A 14,416-nucleotide genomic window follows, 5' to 3' on the forward strand; every position below is an offset into this window, starting at 1 on the left:
AATATGATTTTAACAAAAACTCACAATAAATATTTCATAAATATGATTACTTTACATACACATCATTTAATGTATATTCTTAAATATGCAAATGATTATAATTTTAATTTAAGCATGAATAACAATTTTATACGATAAAACTGTATCAACATTGCAACATGTTACAATGATATTCATTTAAACACATCATTGATTAAAAAAATGGCAATAAAAACATCAACTTGTGACAACTTTAAGTAAGAATCCAGCTCATTTAACTGGACTTTGTTCCATTTATGTCAAAAAACATTAATGTTTGAATTTTGACACTATTTCCAAATTCTAACAAACAACCTTTTACAAACCAAACTGCTCTAGCATTATTAATAACCTTGCAAACCAGACTTTTTTTGGAATGTTGTGTTATGTACGTCAATGGGTTTAATACTGCTATATGATGAGGTTTCCTTGGATGGTTGCATCATGCAAGAAATGCTATTATGTACAAGCTAATGAACACATTATAACAAGGGATATATTTCTCAATAATCTACAAAAATGCAAATGATTTTTAAAAAAAAAATTTTTAATCAATTTTTTTCTGAAAGTTCAAGATGTTTTGTATTCATTAAAAATAAAGAACATTGAAAAAAATCTAGGGTTTAATTTTATTAATGTAGATCTTTAGAAAAAAAAACCCACAAAATTCTTTATTAATTGTAAAGATTTCTTCAGTTGCAAAGATTAAGAAGAAACAATCCCACTCAGTTACTCTAAGTACTTAAACATGTATTAGAGCAATAATCTTTTTGTACAATAAGTTACTGAAACCCAACTTCTAAAATGTTGTAGATGATAAAGTACATTAGACATTTCATGAAAAGTGCAAAGAGTGAAGGGAGATAAACTGAGTGAAATAACTGGATACAGAAACATTTAAAGAGATCATTAAATGCAGAATATTGAAGTACCATCCAAACTGATTAAACTTCTGTATGGCAATCTGAGTAAGCATGTTCACGATATTCCACTCCAATATAATCCCTGCAATGTCTCTTGTTTAAAATATCAAAATAATTTTCAATGTCTATGCCTGTATATTAGACATACACTTTACACAAAATCAATATTTCCAGAAAAATGTATTGTACTATAAATTACCAAGTCTTATTTCTAAAGATCCACTAGACAGTCTAACAGAAAATCTCAAAACCTGATGAATTTTGATTGGCCAGATAATAAGTACACAGCAGATATGTTTCCATGGAGACGGAGTGCTCTGCAGAAGACCATCATGATTTTTTACCTCCCTGTAAAGCGGCTAGTCCAGAGGAGGAGATAACTCCCACGTTCTGGGTGTAGCTTCCAAAGTAAGCTTTAGGGGCACCATGGGAAGGGTTATTTATTGCATTGTTGAACTGCTTTTTTCCATAGATTGGTTTCTGTTTCTGGGTTGTAGCAGATACTGGCCTTTGTCCTGGTACCTTAAAATAACAAAAAATCATCAAACTTTACTGACAGAAATCAGTTCTATTTACTCAAGAATATATAATAATATGTATATAATTAAATTTCTATTAGAGGATAGATTTCAATTCTTAACAATATTAAAAAAAAAGAATAAACTCTTATAAAGAAAATCAATTTAAAAAAAATGGAAAATAATTTGCAAAAGAGCCTATTTTAAATTATTGGGAATATTGGCTTCATGCAAGAAAAACAATAATGAAATTTAAAAAAAATATAGCAACTCCTCCCTTTACATGTAATGCTCTTAAGTAATGTATGTATGTTGCCACAGATCTGTTACTCCAATTGCAATGCAGTGAATTTAAATTGCAAAAACACAGCAATTACTGTAAATCAACTTTTATTCCCCTGCAAGAAATATCCATGAATTTCCTGACTTACTTTTAGTCACAAATATTAATAATTTATTTTGCTTTGTATTTGTAGAGCATATTTCTTCTCTTGTGAAAATTGATCGTCGAAGATTGATTTCACACTGATGAATTGCAAATAAAAGATGACACGAATAATAGTTGGTTTACAGTAAATTAAATGGAGTGAATTTGTAAGTCATTTTAAATGTTATTTCAATGTAGTAAATTTTATTCCATCTAGTAAATTTTAATTACATCTTATGATAAATTTAATAATTACACAAGTACATTTTAGTGTTTTCAACAATAACATGTAGTGAATTTTAATAAATTTCCTGTGATTTTAACATGGGAACTACATGAAGTCTACAGGGATCAAGACGTGGAAAGAAAAATCTACCAGTATCTGTTATATAAAATATTTATATCAAGTAATAAGCACTTATGAAGCATTTCTTTATTTCTTTTTTTAAATTAATAAACTGCATCATGCAAAATTGGTTAAAATGTAACTTATGACGGTATTATTTCTATATCATATGCTGTATTTCTAAATGTGCTTCTACCAAAAATGTATCAAATATTATATCAAAATATTAAAATCCTGTTTCGTCATAGTTACCAATAGCACAGACAGCCAAACAAAAAAACCAAAACAAAAACCAAAAAACATAAAAATTTGAATGTTATGATTGGAGGACCAAAGTCAGGGCTGCAAAATTTAATCACTGTTCAATAAAACAGAAAAATATACATTCATATCATATGGTAACAAGATGTGTTTGTAAAACACTATGCGCCCGGCAGCAACAAAATTGGAAAAAGCTATTTTTAACAAATAGGTAACAGTCAAGGTCACAAGGTCATTTACCTTGGCTCATTTAAAAAAGCTTTATTAGTTGAGTAAGCATACCAAATATAAAGTCTCTATCCTTCATGGTTCAAAAGGTATGGCGAAGGTTAAAGTTTGCATACAAAAAAGATATTTTTAACATATAGGTCACAGTCAAGGTCACAAGGTCACTGACCTTTGTGTCATTTGAAAGAGTTTCATTAGTGGAGTACGCATACCAAATATGAAGTCTCTATCTTTCATGGTTCAAAAGTTATGGGGAAGGTTAAAGTTTTCAGACAAAAAGCTATTTTTAGCATATAGGTCACACTCAAGGTCAGAAAGTCATTGAACATGGTGTCATTTGAAAGAGCTTAATTAGTGGAGTATGCATATCAAATATGAAGTTTCTATCTTTCATGATTCAAAAGTTATGGAAATGGTTAAAGTTTGTGGACAAACAAACAAACAAACAAACAGAGAGACAGACAGACAGGACAAAAACAATATACGCCTCAGATCTATCGATCCGGGCGCATAAAAATAGTTGATGTCACAGGTGCTATATAGCTGAAAGCTAAATCATTATTTGAAGTTTTACTCATTTTGAATAAATTCATAAAACATGAGGCACCACATCACAATGTTGTAAAATACAAATCCTTCCCCTCAAAAGATTCTATTATAATTTGTACTGTTTTATACAGTCAAACTTCAATATCTCAAATACCTCAAAGATGTTAAGAAGGTCACAAACATTGGAAATATCTGGGAGTCTGAGATAATAAAATTAAGAATATGAATATGTGTAATGCCAAATCAAACAAATCCAGAGCATTCAACACACATTTTATAAACAGAAGTAAAAGCTCTATTCTACAATTTAACAAATGATGAAAAACACCCTCATAGCAATGGATCATGTATTGAAGTTAATGCAAACCTGTACAGAGGTACCTAGGATCTAGCTTTAATATTTATTTGTCCATAGTTCAAATTTTGAAAATTAGATAGAACTAGGGTAGAAATGAGATTTCATAATATTGAATGATGTCTATATGTATCTGAAAATTTATTGTCTGTAGCTTTTAATATTTTCCTTGCAAGAATATTTCATTCATATAGGACTTTACTATACTGTTATAGCTAGTACCTCAAATTTAGACCTTTACTTGGCACCCAGGACCATCAAACAGTGAGGAATCTTTCTTTTGCTAACAACTGCTATGACATAAAAACCTTGATTTTTTTTAAAGGTATAATCCAAAAGACCCCCAAATTTCACTTCAAGATTATAGTGCTTGGTGAAGAAAGAGTTGGAACTATTTTTCAGTGACATAATTTTGTCATGACCAAGGTTTGACCCTGATGATCATTGACCCATAGCTCTGGTTCAGAAAATAACTTGAAGGATAACTGGTAATGTGGTTAACTATTAGAATGTTATTCCTAGATGACACTGAAATGATTTAAAATGTAAAATATATCTATTATCTAATTGGATGGGAATATTGAAAATGGTAAAATATCAAATTCTTCATCTATAAATCTTTAGCTAACATTTTTGTGCAGTGTTTATGATAGCTGCAAACTACAACCAACATGTATGTGTGCATGATTAGAAGAAGAGCACAAAGCATCAGCCACACTTGCACTTACATCCCCCTCTTGATATGAATCGTAGAATATATTATGGTACGAGTTACCACCCCCACGCTGATATGGGTCATGGTACGAATCACGATATGCTTGATATGAAGATCTTATGGGTGGTAGTGGTGGGTCCATTGCACATTTTATCAACCGACCAATGCCTAACTGTAGAGAAAATCCGCATGATCATGTTACCTGAATTTTAATTTTTTTCAAAGTTGCTGTATAGGGTTTTTATTCAGTGCTTTGGATCAAATCTTGCTCCCATTCAAATTCTAAATTCAGTTTGCTTGCCAGCTTCTACACCTTTATCCAAAAGTATTGAGATCAATTCTCTATTTACAAAAAAGGCTAAAGAATATTTACCCTATACAGTGTTGAAAAAATACACATAAAATGGCACCTAAACAGTATTCAGGCCAGAAAAGCACATGAAACAATACGCAAGAAGAGTTTTTTTTATCAGGCTTCTGGTTGATAAAATGAGCCCAAATAATGGATTCACCCAGAACAATGTTAGAATCAACACAAAGGGAGGTAACAAAAACAAACAAGATGAAGAGGTGTATAGTGACGCACACACTTCAAGAAATAGGAAAGTTAGAGTGGGTTAATATCTAGCCTGAACACTGCATACACATGTCAATAAGAAATTATCAGGATGACATATCACATCAACAAAAATAAAATCATTATTAGTGGCAGAATATAAAAATTGAATCCCCTATGATTCAATTCAATAACTTGTTTCTAATTCTTGTTTGTGGTCCTTAATAAAAAAAAAAACAAAAAAACCCTTCATTTGTTAGTTGGAGGAATAACAAAACAAAGCCAACAATTTACAAAGCAAGTGAATCACATCCTGATAATTCCTAACAACAAAAAGGAAAATAAAGATTGAAAGTTAATCACAGAACAAATCAATAGCATTTTCTAAGTTCAGAAATCACTGGCAATCAAAGGATAATCTGTGTATGTGAATTCAATGTCAACATACGCTATTTTTTGCTACCAGACTGAAAGAGAAGGGAGAGAGGTTTTAATGCTGGGTATTTAATTAATGGCATTACCTGGAAATCAGAAAGACTTCCTTGGAAAACCAGTGTAAATTTCCTCTAATTAAAAGCAGCACATTAACTGAACCAAAGAGACAGGGAGAGTAGGAGCTAATTTTGAGGACTCAGTACAATATCTGATAGAATCTCTCATGCAACATATAAAGTCCCGGCCGAGACTTACCAGTCGAGAGCTGGTGACGGATAATCCTCCTCGGTCGTCTTTTGTCATGGATGGCTGATTACCATATTTAGAGGTGGGTCGAGATCCAGCTCTTGTGGCCGCGGGGGCCGATGTTTGTCGGTTCTTTGATATGGGGGGATAAGGATCCTGCATCTACAAAAAAGATCATCTCATTAAAACCTACAAACATGTAATGTCAGAATATCATTCTAAAATTAATCAAAACCTTTATAGAAAAGTCTTTATTGGCTTTATATCTTTGTTCTCTGTTATTTAGTCAAAATTTTCACATTCTAAAATTTCTGATGATATAATACATAAATATTCATTAATAAATCCAAGCCTTTTTCATTGGTTTAAGTTCTCTGTACTTTAAGGACATATCACCCATAGCATATAAAGAAAGGAACCAGAAGTCTCTGTCGAGACTGAAGCTCTACTGGTCTGTACTTATAGCAAAGGAAGAGGAAAGTACTTAAGCAGTTGGGAAATGAAACTTTACACTAGCAAAAAAGAGAATAATGATCCTTGAATAAGTCTCTTTATGTTCTTAGTGTAGTCTACTTGTATGCCACATTATATTATAATCAGACTAAAACTGTATTTGAAGTAGCATTTTGAGAGTAACAGAAATTGCTATCTTTATTAACCAAGGTAATAATGTTCATTGAAGTCAAAAACGGATATAATGAATTATGTACCTTAGTGTAGTCTACTTGTGTGCCAAGTTATATTGAAATCAGACCAAAACTGTAGGAGGAGTAGCATTTTGAAAGAATTTCACAGAATTTCTATTTTTAGTAACAATGCCAACACCATTTGTCGAAATCGAAAACCGATACACAGAATTATATATTTTAGTGTAGTCTTATACTTATATACCAAGTTATATTGAAATAAGACCAAAACTGTAGGAGGAGTAGCATTTTGAAAGAATTTTACAGAATTTTCTATTTTTAGTAACAACGCCAACACCGTTCGTTGAAATCAAAATTCGATACACAGAATTATGTATATTAGTGTAGTCTACTTATATGCCAAGTTTTATTGAAATCATACCAAAACTGTAGGAGGAGTAGCATTTTGAAAGAATTTCACAGAAATTTATATTTTTAGTAACAACGCCAACATTGTTTGTCGAAATCAAAAACTGATATACAGAATTATGTATCTTAGTGTAGTCTACTTGTGTGCCAAGTTATATTGAAATCAGACCAAAACTGTAGGAGGAGTAGCATTTTGAAAGAATTTCACAGAAATTTCTATTTTTAGTAACAACGCCAACACCGTTCGTCGAAATCATAAACCGATACACAGAATTATGTATCTTAGTGTAGTCTACTTGTGTGCCAAGTAATATTGAAATCAGACCAAAACTGTAGGAGAAGTAGCATTTTAAAGAATTTCACAGAAATTTCTATTTTTAGTAACAATGCCAACACCGTTCGTCGAAATCAAAATCCGATACACAGAATTATGTATCTTAGTATAGTCTACTTATATGCCAAGTTATATTGAAATCAGATCAAAACTGTAGGAGGAGTAGCATTTTGAAAAATTGTTTACAGACAGACAGACAGACAGACAGACAGACGGACAGACGGACGGACGCCGGACACATTACTATCGCATAAGCTCTTCTGGTCTCTGACCAGTAGAGCTAAAAACCATAACATATTATCTAGTTTTCTAAATAGCTTTTTATATATATAAGTATTAAAGTATTAATGACACATCCTGTCTATTCTAAAGGATCACAACAAAAGTATTAGGAGAACACACATATTAAATTATCTTTTAAATAAAATTCAGCTTAAAACTGACCCTCTATTTAATAATAGACGAAGTTTTATTTCATTAGGTCAAAATACAATATCCTCAATGAAAAATGACTTCTGCACAAAATATTGGATACCATTTTTATTAAACTACTGGAGGCAAGAAATGCATGAAATAAATTCATAAATGGGGTTAAAAAAAAAAACAAAAAACTAAAAGGTAAATATTTAAAATATGTGTGTATAGAAGTTAGGGCGGACAAGATACAAATACACAAGACAGGAAATGTGAGATCTAGCTAACGGCCATGCTAGTCGTATATGAGTAAGCTCTGCCTGAAATCCAGCCAATCAGAAGACCTGTCTCACCTGGTTTCTACCCAATAGGAATGGGTTTGTTTGAAGTCTTGGATTTTGTGCCCGAACAAAAATGTCATACAACTGCATCTGTGTCAATACATAGGTAAACTTTACCCCAATGATTGGAATGTTAACTCCTTTCAAAAATATACGTTAAGCTCACCCCCATCTTTTCAAAATAGGCAAAAAATAAGAAATTGATTAACGTACATGCATGTTAGCTCATCTATAAGTAATCAGCTTGGTGAATTTTTTTTTTTATTCATGATACAATATTTCCTAACAAAAGCCCATTAAATCAGTATACCAGGTATGTTAATTTCCCCAGACAAGTTATTTCTCTCATTGACATCTTTATGTGACCCCCAGAGATACCACCATCTTTTCCATTGCTATCTAGTATTTATTAAACAAATATAGCTGGCTAGACAGAATGCATCATTGATTTGTTGAAAGAAAAATCTTTCAGAAACACCAGATTGATACAGGATGAAGTATTATCTATATAGTAAGTACAGAGTACCGCCCCCTGAGTGACAGTTTGTCCTGACTTACAGCAGCAGTACTGGAATGTGAGGCTGGAATCTGGTCGTACGTCTTCTGTCGGCTCTGCTGCCTCGACCTCATGTCTTTTGAGTCAGTGTGTGTTGTCCTCCCAAAAGCTGTAAAAAAGACAAAGGTTCATCTAATAAGTGTGAAGTCTTTTGGAAGATTCAACAAACCCCCATCACCACTTTTTCTGTGATCATATTGTAAATATATGAATTTCTGTTAATTATCTCAAAATTCTCTCATGGTCTTATAACAATCTTTTTCATTTTCCTATTTTTATTCACCATACTTCTAAAATCAACAGGAAAATTGGTAACATTATCATTGACTATGTACTGACACCCTTTTATTTTGAGGTTTAAGCCCTGACCTGAAGTGAAGGAGGACTGGTGGTGGGGGGCTGAGCTGGGATGCACCTCGGCCACGGGCTTGTTGTATTTGGAGGATGAAAACTTAGCAGGCATTGTGTTCTCTTTCTGAAATGGTTCACTGGGAGGAGGATTTTCCTCAGGGCTGGACTCCCTCAGCTGCTGTGCACTGCGGATCTCATGTCGCCTTCTCCTCCTCTCCTGTTTCTTCTGAATTATCATCTAAAATCACACAGATATGTTGACAATATAACAGAAAAAAGTAATGTTCTACTGACTGAGTATATACTTTCCCTCTTTTTATCAGTAAACAATATTCCTAAGACCATTTTCCCACTCCCCCATACTTTTCTCAGTCAGTTTTGACTCATTACCTCATATAATTTGTTTCTATACTCCTCCACTGTCAGCTGAACGTCATCACTCAGCGGGGGAACAACATCATAATTCAATGAGATCTCCTCTGCAGCATTGTGGAACCTGGGAATGTCAGAAATTGTAGGGATTTACAAAAACAGCTTTGTTTTCCTGATGATATACCGGAACATGTACATGAAACTGTCTACTGCTACAGATGCACAGTATTATACATTATTTACATTCATTATAATATATTTATTTATACTCATTTAAGGTATAATATGCTTTATTACTGGATATTTGGACTTGCTATGATCATACCTGGAGATATATGGATGTCTAAGGGCCTCATCAGCAGTAATCCTCTTGTCTGGATTAAACAGGAGCAGTCTCTTTAGGAGGTCTATGCCATCTTTAGGGGCATCTGGTAACAGCTCTTCTAATGATTTCTTAGACCTGATAAAAAATGCCATATATTAATGCCTTGTTCACATGGTGAGTTTAATTCAAAACAATCACAAGCTTCTGTGAAGTAAATTTGATCCAGATTCACATAGGAAATTTTGATTCAATTTAAATTAACTAACTGCAAATTAAATTATCTAATACATTAGGTCCATGTGAATGCTATTTGCATTATTTTACTTCCCTCTGAATAACATACCAGAAAAACAAAAGTATCCATTTATTTGAATCAAACTTTACTAATATTAAAATTACAAGAAGCACTAATGATGAAATTCAATACTAAATTGTACTTACTTTAGTGTAGCTTTTTCTAGAATAGAAGCACCATAAGCTGACTTGATACTGTCAATGTCTGAAAAATTTAATTTATAAGTTCAATGCATATAATTATTAATTTACAAATTTTTAACATAAAAGATACAAACTCCAATGATGTATTCACACAGAATATCATAAATAATGTCAACAAAACAATTAATATTTCTTTTTAAAAATAAGGGCTAATCTAGCTTCCAGCTATGGGTTCCTTAATAAATTATACAGATCTCAAAGCCATTAAAAACTAACAAAATAAATTAGGACAGAATATTGCATTCTAGAAATAAGTGAAATTTTTTAAAATGTCGTAAAAGGAAAAAAAAAGTACATTTTTAATGTATACAAGCTTCAGTTTGAACCATACCTTCTTTAGATGGCAAAGGAATCGTACTCATAATTTTCTCAATCTGGTTCAAAGTAGAGGATCCAGGGAAAAGCGGTTTCCCTCCCAACATTTCCCCAAGGATACAACCCAAGGACCACATGTCCACACCCTTTGTGTACCTGAAATCCACATCCAAAATAGTTTTATCAATAAGAACAATACAACAAAAATACAAAAAGCACCATAATTCATCTCTGTAACTGAGATATTTTTGAATAAGTCATATTTTTAAAAAATTCTGATGACATGCATTAGGTGATTTATTTTGGAGTAGGTATTTATGCAGTACCTGTGAGAAGCCAGTAGGATTTCTGGGGCCCGGTACCACCTAGTGGCCACGTATTCTGTCAGGTTTGGGTCTCCTGTCTCAGCATCCACACCAATCTGGGTCAGCGAGCGGGCAAGTCCAAAATCACAGACCTTAACAACACACTCACTGTCCAGTAATATATTGGATGGCTGAAAAACATTAACTCAACATTGAACATATCTCCATGATATCAGTATAAAATGATCTTTAATATTCAATTTATTTTCAGTGGCCTTTTCTCTAGAACTTTCATTGAAAATCAGCAATTATATTTCTTAGATACTGCATATGTACAGCAAATATTTTACTCCATGTGATATTTGACTTTTCATACTCGTAGACAGTTTTACCCCATTTTAAAATTTGCCATGACAGACAAGGTTTAAAATATAATGCTGTCTTCTTTGAAACTACCATATTTAAAATTTACCCACTTGCATTAAGGACAAAGGGATAAAAACTTCTTTGTATACAATAATGATAACCAGAAAATTAATGTGTAGCTATTGCAGAAATGATATCAATTATACCTTTTGCTGTTTTGGTCTATATGTATTTACAGTTATTGCTGAAACAATAACAATACCTTTTGGTCTGTATCTATGACATACCTTTTGGTCTCTATGTATGACATACCTTTAGGACTCTTTCTATGACATACCTTTTGGTCTCTAAGTATGACATACATTTTGGTCTCTAAGTATGACATACCTTTTGGTCTCTATGTATGACATACCTTTAGGATTCTTTCTCTGACATACATTTTGGTCTCTAAGTATGACATACCTTTTGGTCTCTATGTATGACATACCTTTAGGACTCTTTCTATGACATACATTTTGGTCTCTAAGTATGACATACCTTTTGGTCTCTATGTATGACATACCTTTAGGACTCTTTCTATGACATACATTTTGGTCTCTAAGTATGACATACCTTTTGGTCTCTATGTATAATATATCTATGAAATACCTTTTGGACTCTTATCATGACATACCTTTTTGGTATAATATATCTATGTATAATATATCTATGAAATACCTTTTGGTCTCTATCATGACATACCTTTTGGTCTCTATGTTGGTCTCTACCTATGACATACCTTTTGGTCTCTATGTTGGACTCTATCATGACATACCTTTTGGTCTCTATGTATAATATATCTATGAAATACCTTTTGGACTCTATCATGACATACCTTTTGGTCTCTATGTATAATATATCTATGAAATACCTTTTGGACTCTATCATGACATACCTTTTGGTCTCTATGTTGGTCTCTACCTATGACATACCTTTTGGTCTCTATGTTGGTCTCTATCATGACATACCTTTTGGTCTCTATGTATGACATTGCCAGAATGGAGGTACTTGGTGGCTTTGAACAGTTGATACATGATGTAACGTTTGTGGACATCCTTCAGAATGCTCCCTCTTTTTATGACATTGTGAAGATCAGTCTCTGTTATAAACAATAATTTCAAATTTCAGAATGTAATTTTTAAAAGTAAACTTTCTGGCAACAAAATACCCTGCAAAGAAAAATACAGTCAAAACTTCGGGAACCATTAAAAATATCTTATCTATCACAATTAAAGTTAAGATTCTTTTTATAATGGTATACCAATTTCATATGGTCATAAACATAAATGAATAAAAATATTGAAATGATTTACCCATAAATTCAAAGACAAGGTAGATGTCCCTGTCATTTTCTGCTTTGATCACATTGTGTAATTTTATGATGTTGTTATGGTCCCCAAATTCTTGAAGAAACATGATTTCTCGGAATGTTCTCTGAAAAAGAAGTACTGGTAATTACAAAAATTGTATAAAGCACACCTACTCATGGGTGATATTGTTCTTGCACATTGTAAAATGCTATATTATTCAATTGTTGATGGTTACAATCTTACTGGTTTTAAATTTTAAAGGAATTTAGAGCTCTTGTTTGGATGATTAAAAGAAAATTTTATCAGCTTTTTTTTTTTTTAGGAAGAATTTTTTTTCACATAAAGAACAACTGTGATGAACAGATAAACAAATTGTGATCAGAAAACCTGAAATTTAATCTCAGGGCTGGAGAGTGATGAGCCATGAAACATACCTGTGCATCTGTTTGATTTCTAAAGGCATCAAAGATTTTCTTGACAGCCACAACTTCTCCAGTTCTTCTATCCACTGCCTTCCAGACAATGCCATAAGCCTGAGAAGAAAAAAATACTAGTATAACATGTTAATAAAGAAACACAATTCACTGAAGAAAGCTGTGAGTTTACATTAGAAATCTGTGCTGTTTTTGGAATCTAAAATACCAGTCCACTCAACACTTGAACTGAAAAAGTAGAATTAAACTAATAATTTTACACTAATTACATTATGCTTTTCAACCTTATGCTTTCCTGAAATAAAGCTTTTTGCAACCTTACTTACTCTTTTAAACAAGTGATTATGTTTAATTTGTAAAGTACTGTGGAATCATTTGGTAGATAAACGGTTCAAAAAATTGCATATTCACTCAGGATTTGAACCAACACATATTTACTGGATGGTTAGTGAGTTTGCAGCAGCAACACCTTAAACAATGTTGTAAATAATGGTTGCAATGACCAAAGCCAGCTATGACTATCTGAGCAGAAAATGTTAAAGAAGACTATCACTGGATTATATTTTCAAAATGTTTTGTAGTTGTGTGGAACGTTTAACAACATACAAATTTTAATTTTAAATTTTGAAATCAAAACGTTTCAATGTCTTACAGGGAAACAGTAAAGGAATATGTTAGGAACACAGGTTTAGTAATATTTTTAGATAGCAGTTTTAAAAACAGTGAGAAATAAATCAAGAACCAGTCCATTTTTTGTGCGCAATAATTATTACATTTTCATCAGTGGGTGGCACCGATGTAGCTCTCCTGTTTGATAATAAATATATTTCTTCGGAAAGCTACAGTTCTGCAGCTGGTGAAAAACAAACCATATTCATCACTGAAAGAGTCCATAGTCGTATAAAATATTCCGGAGTATTAACATGCAACTTCTGACATGTTTCCTTTCCCATTACTTAAATTAGTTTTTTTTATTAATAACTAATAATATTTAATTTTCTTTCTATTTGTAATTCTGTTTAAGAACATTAAGTATAAAGGAGCGAGGTGATACATTAATAATAAAGGATAATACATATTTCATTCAGATATAAATTTCAGTCACATAAAAGATATGTCAATAAGCTTAGTGCTTATTAGTCATGTTAATGATTTGCAAAATTTGACAATGCGCCAAAATACAACATTTATATTTATTATAGGAAAACAAGATTAAAATTGTAACAAATATTCAAAGCATAATTTTGACTATGTTTGTCGTTTTTAGATGAAGTCATCAATGAACATCATGAAATCTATACATGTACTAACACATACTTCCGTTCGATCCGGAGTTCTTGTTGATTTTTATATAGAGAATGAAGGGTAGATTTAATAGAACGTTTGTTTTAGGTAATTTTTCTGCTGGTATAGTCCGAGATCGAGACGAAAGCGTACCTCGTTACCAATCTACAAAACCAATTCAAAAAGTAATCTTATCAAATACAGTCAAAACTTCTTCAAAGTCACTCACCCCTTTTCCTAACCGTTTCTTGATTTCATACTTTTTGGTAATATGGGGCTCTATTTCTGAACTCATGGCTGTTTTCTTGAAAGACTCTCGCAGTTTACTTGGCCACCATTATCAGACGTAAATCACCTAGAACAATTAATCCGCAAATAAAAATAGTCTGCTGTAATGTTTAAGAAATCATATGACAATTTGAAGTTTGGTCCTCCCAAAATCCTTCATTTTGTAGTGTTTTATAATAGTGATTAATCTTACATAACTTTAATCACGGAATTGATAAATAGAGGAATAAATTTATTTGGCGTATGAATTTT

The 14,416-nt window shown here is 32.1% G+C and overlaps 1 protein-coding gene across 3 annotated transcripts; it reads right to left on the minus strand.

Moving 5' to 3' along the window:
• Nucleotides 1-707: 707 nt before the first annotated feature.
• Nucleotides 708-14,253, minus strand: LOC134283730 (extracellular signal-regulated kinase 2-like). Of its 3 annotated transcripts, XM_062766204.1 has the most exons (15): nt 14,106-14,253; nt 12,593-12,691; nt 12,162-12,282; nt 11,817-11,947; nt 10,465-10,634; nt 10,155-10,294; nt 9,767-9,824; nt 9,326-9,460; nt 9,019-9,124; nt 8,647-8,866; nt 8,280-8,386; nt 7,734-7,811; nt 5,587-5,739; nt 4,354-4,512; nt 708-1,463 (listed from the first exon to the last, which is right to left on the minus strand). In XM_062766204.1, the coding sequence occupies exons 1-15, from the start codon at nt 14,169-14,171 to the stop codon at nt 1,272-1,274; spliced, it is 1,935 nt and encodes a 644-aa protein (XP_062622188.1). In that variant the 5' UTR covers nt 14,172-14,253; the 3' UTR covers nt 708-1,271. The 3 variants fall into 3 exon arrangements, with proteins under 3 accessions (XP_062622188.1, XP_062622189.1, XP_062622190.1); XM_062766205.1 differs by lacking the exon at nt 7,734-7,811 and having other exon boundaries at nt 14,106-14,252; XM_062766206.1 differs by lacking the exon at nt 4,354-4,512 and having other exon boundaries at nt 14,106-14,251.
• Nucleotides 14,254-14,416: the final 163 nt, after the last annotated feature.

This window comes from Saccostrea cucullata, unplaced genomic scaffold, assembly GCF_032062105.1.
Source record: "Saccostrea cucullata isolate Sc308-1 unplaced genomic scaffold, CSIRO_AGI_Scuc_v1 ctg451, whole genome shotgun sequence".
In the NCBI taxonomy this organism is placed as follows: Eukaryota; Metazoa; Mollusca; class Bivalvia; order Ostreida; family Ostreidae; genus Saccostrea; species Saccostrea cuccullata.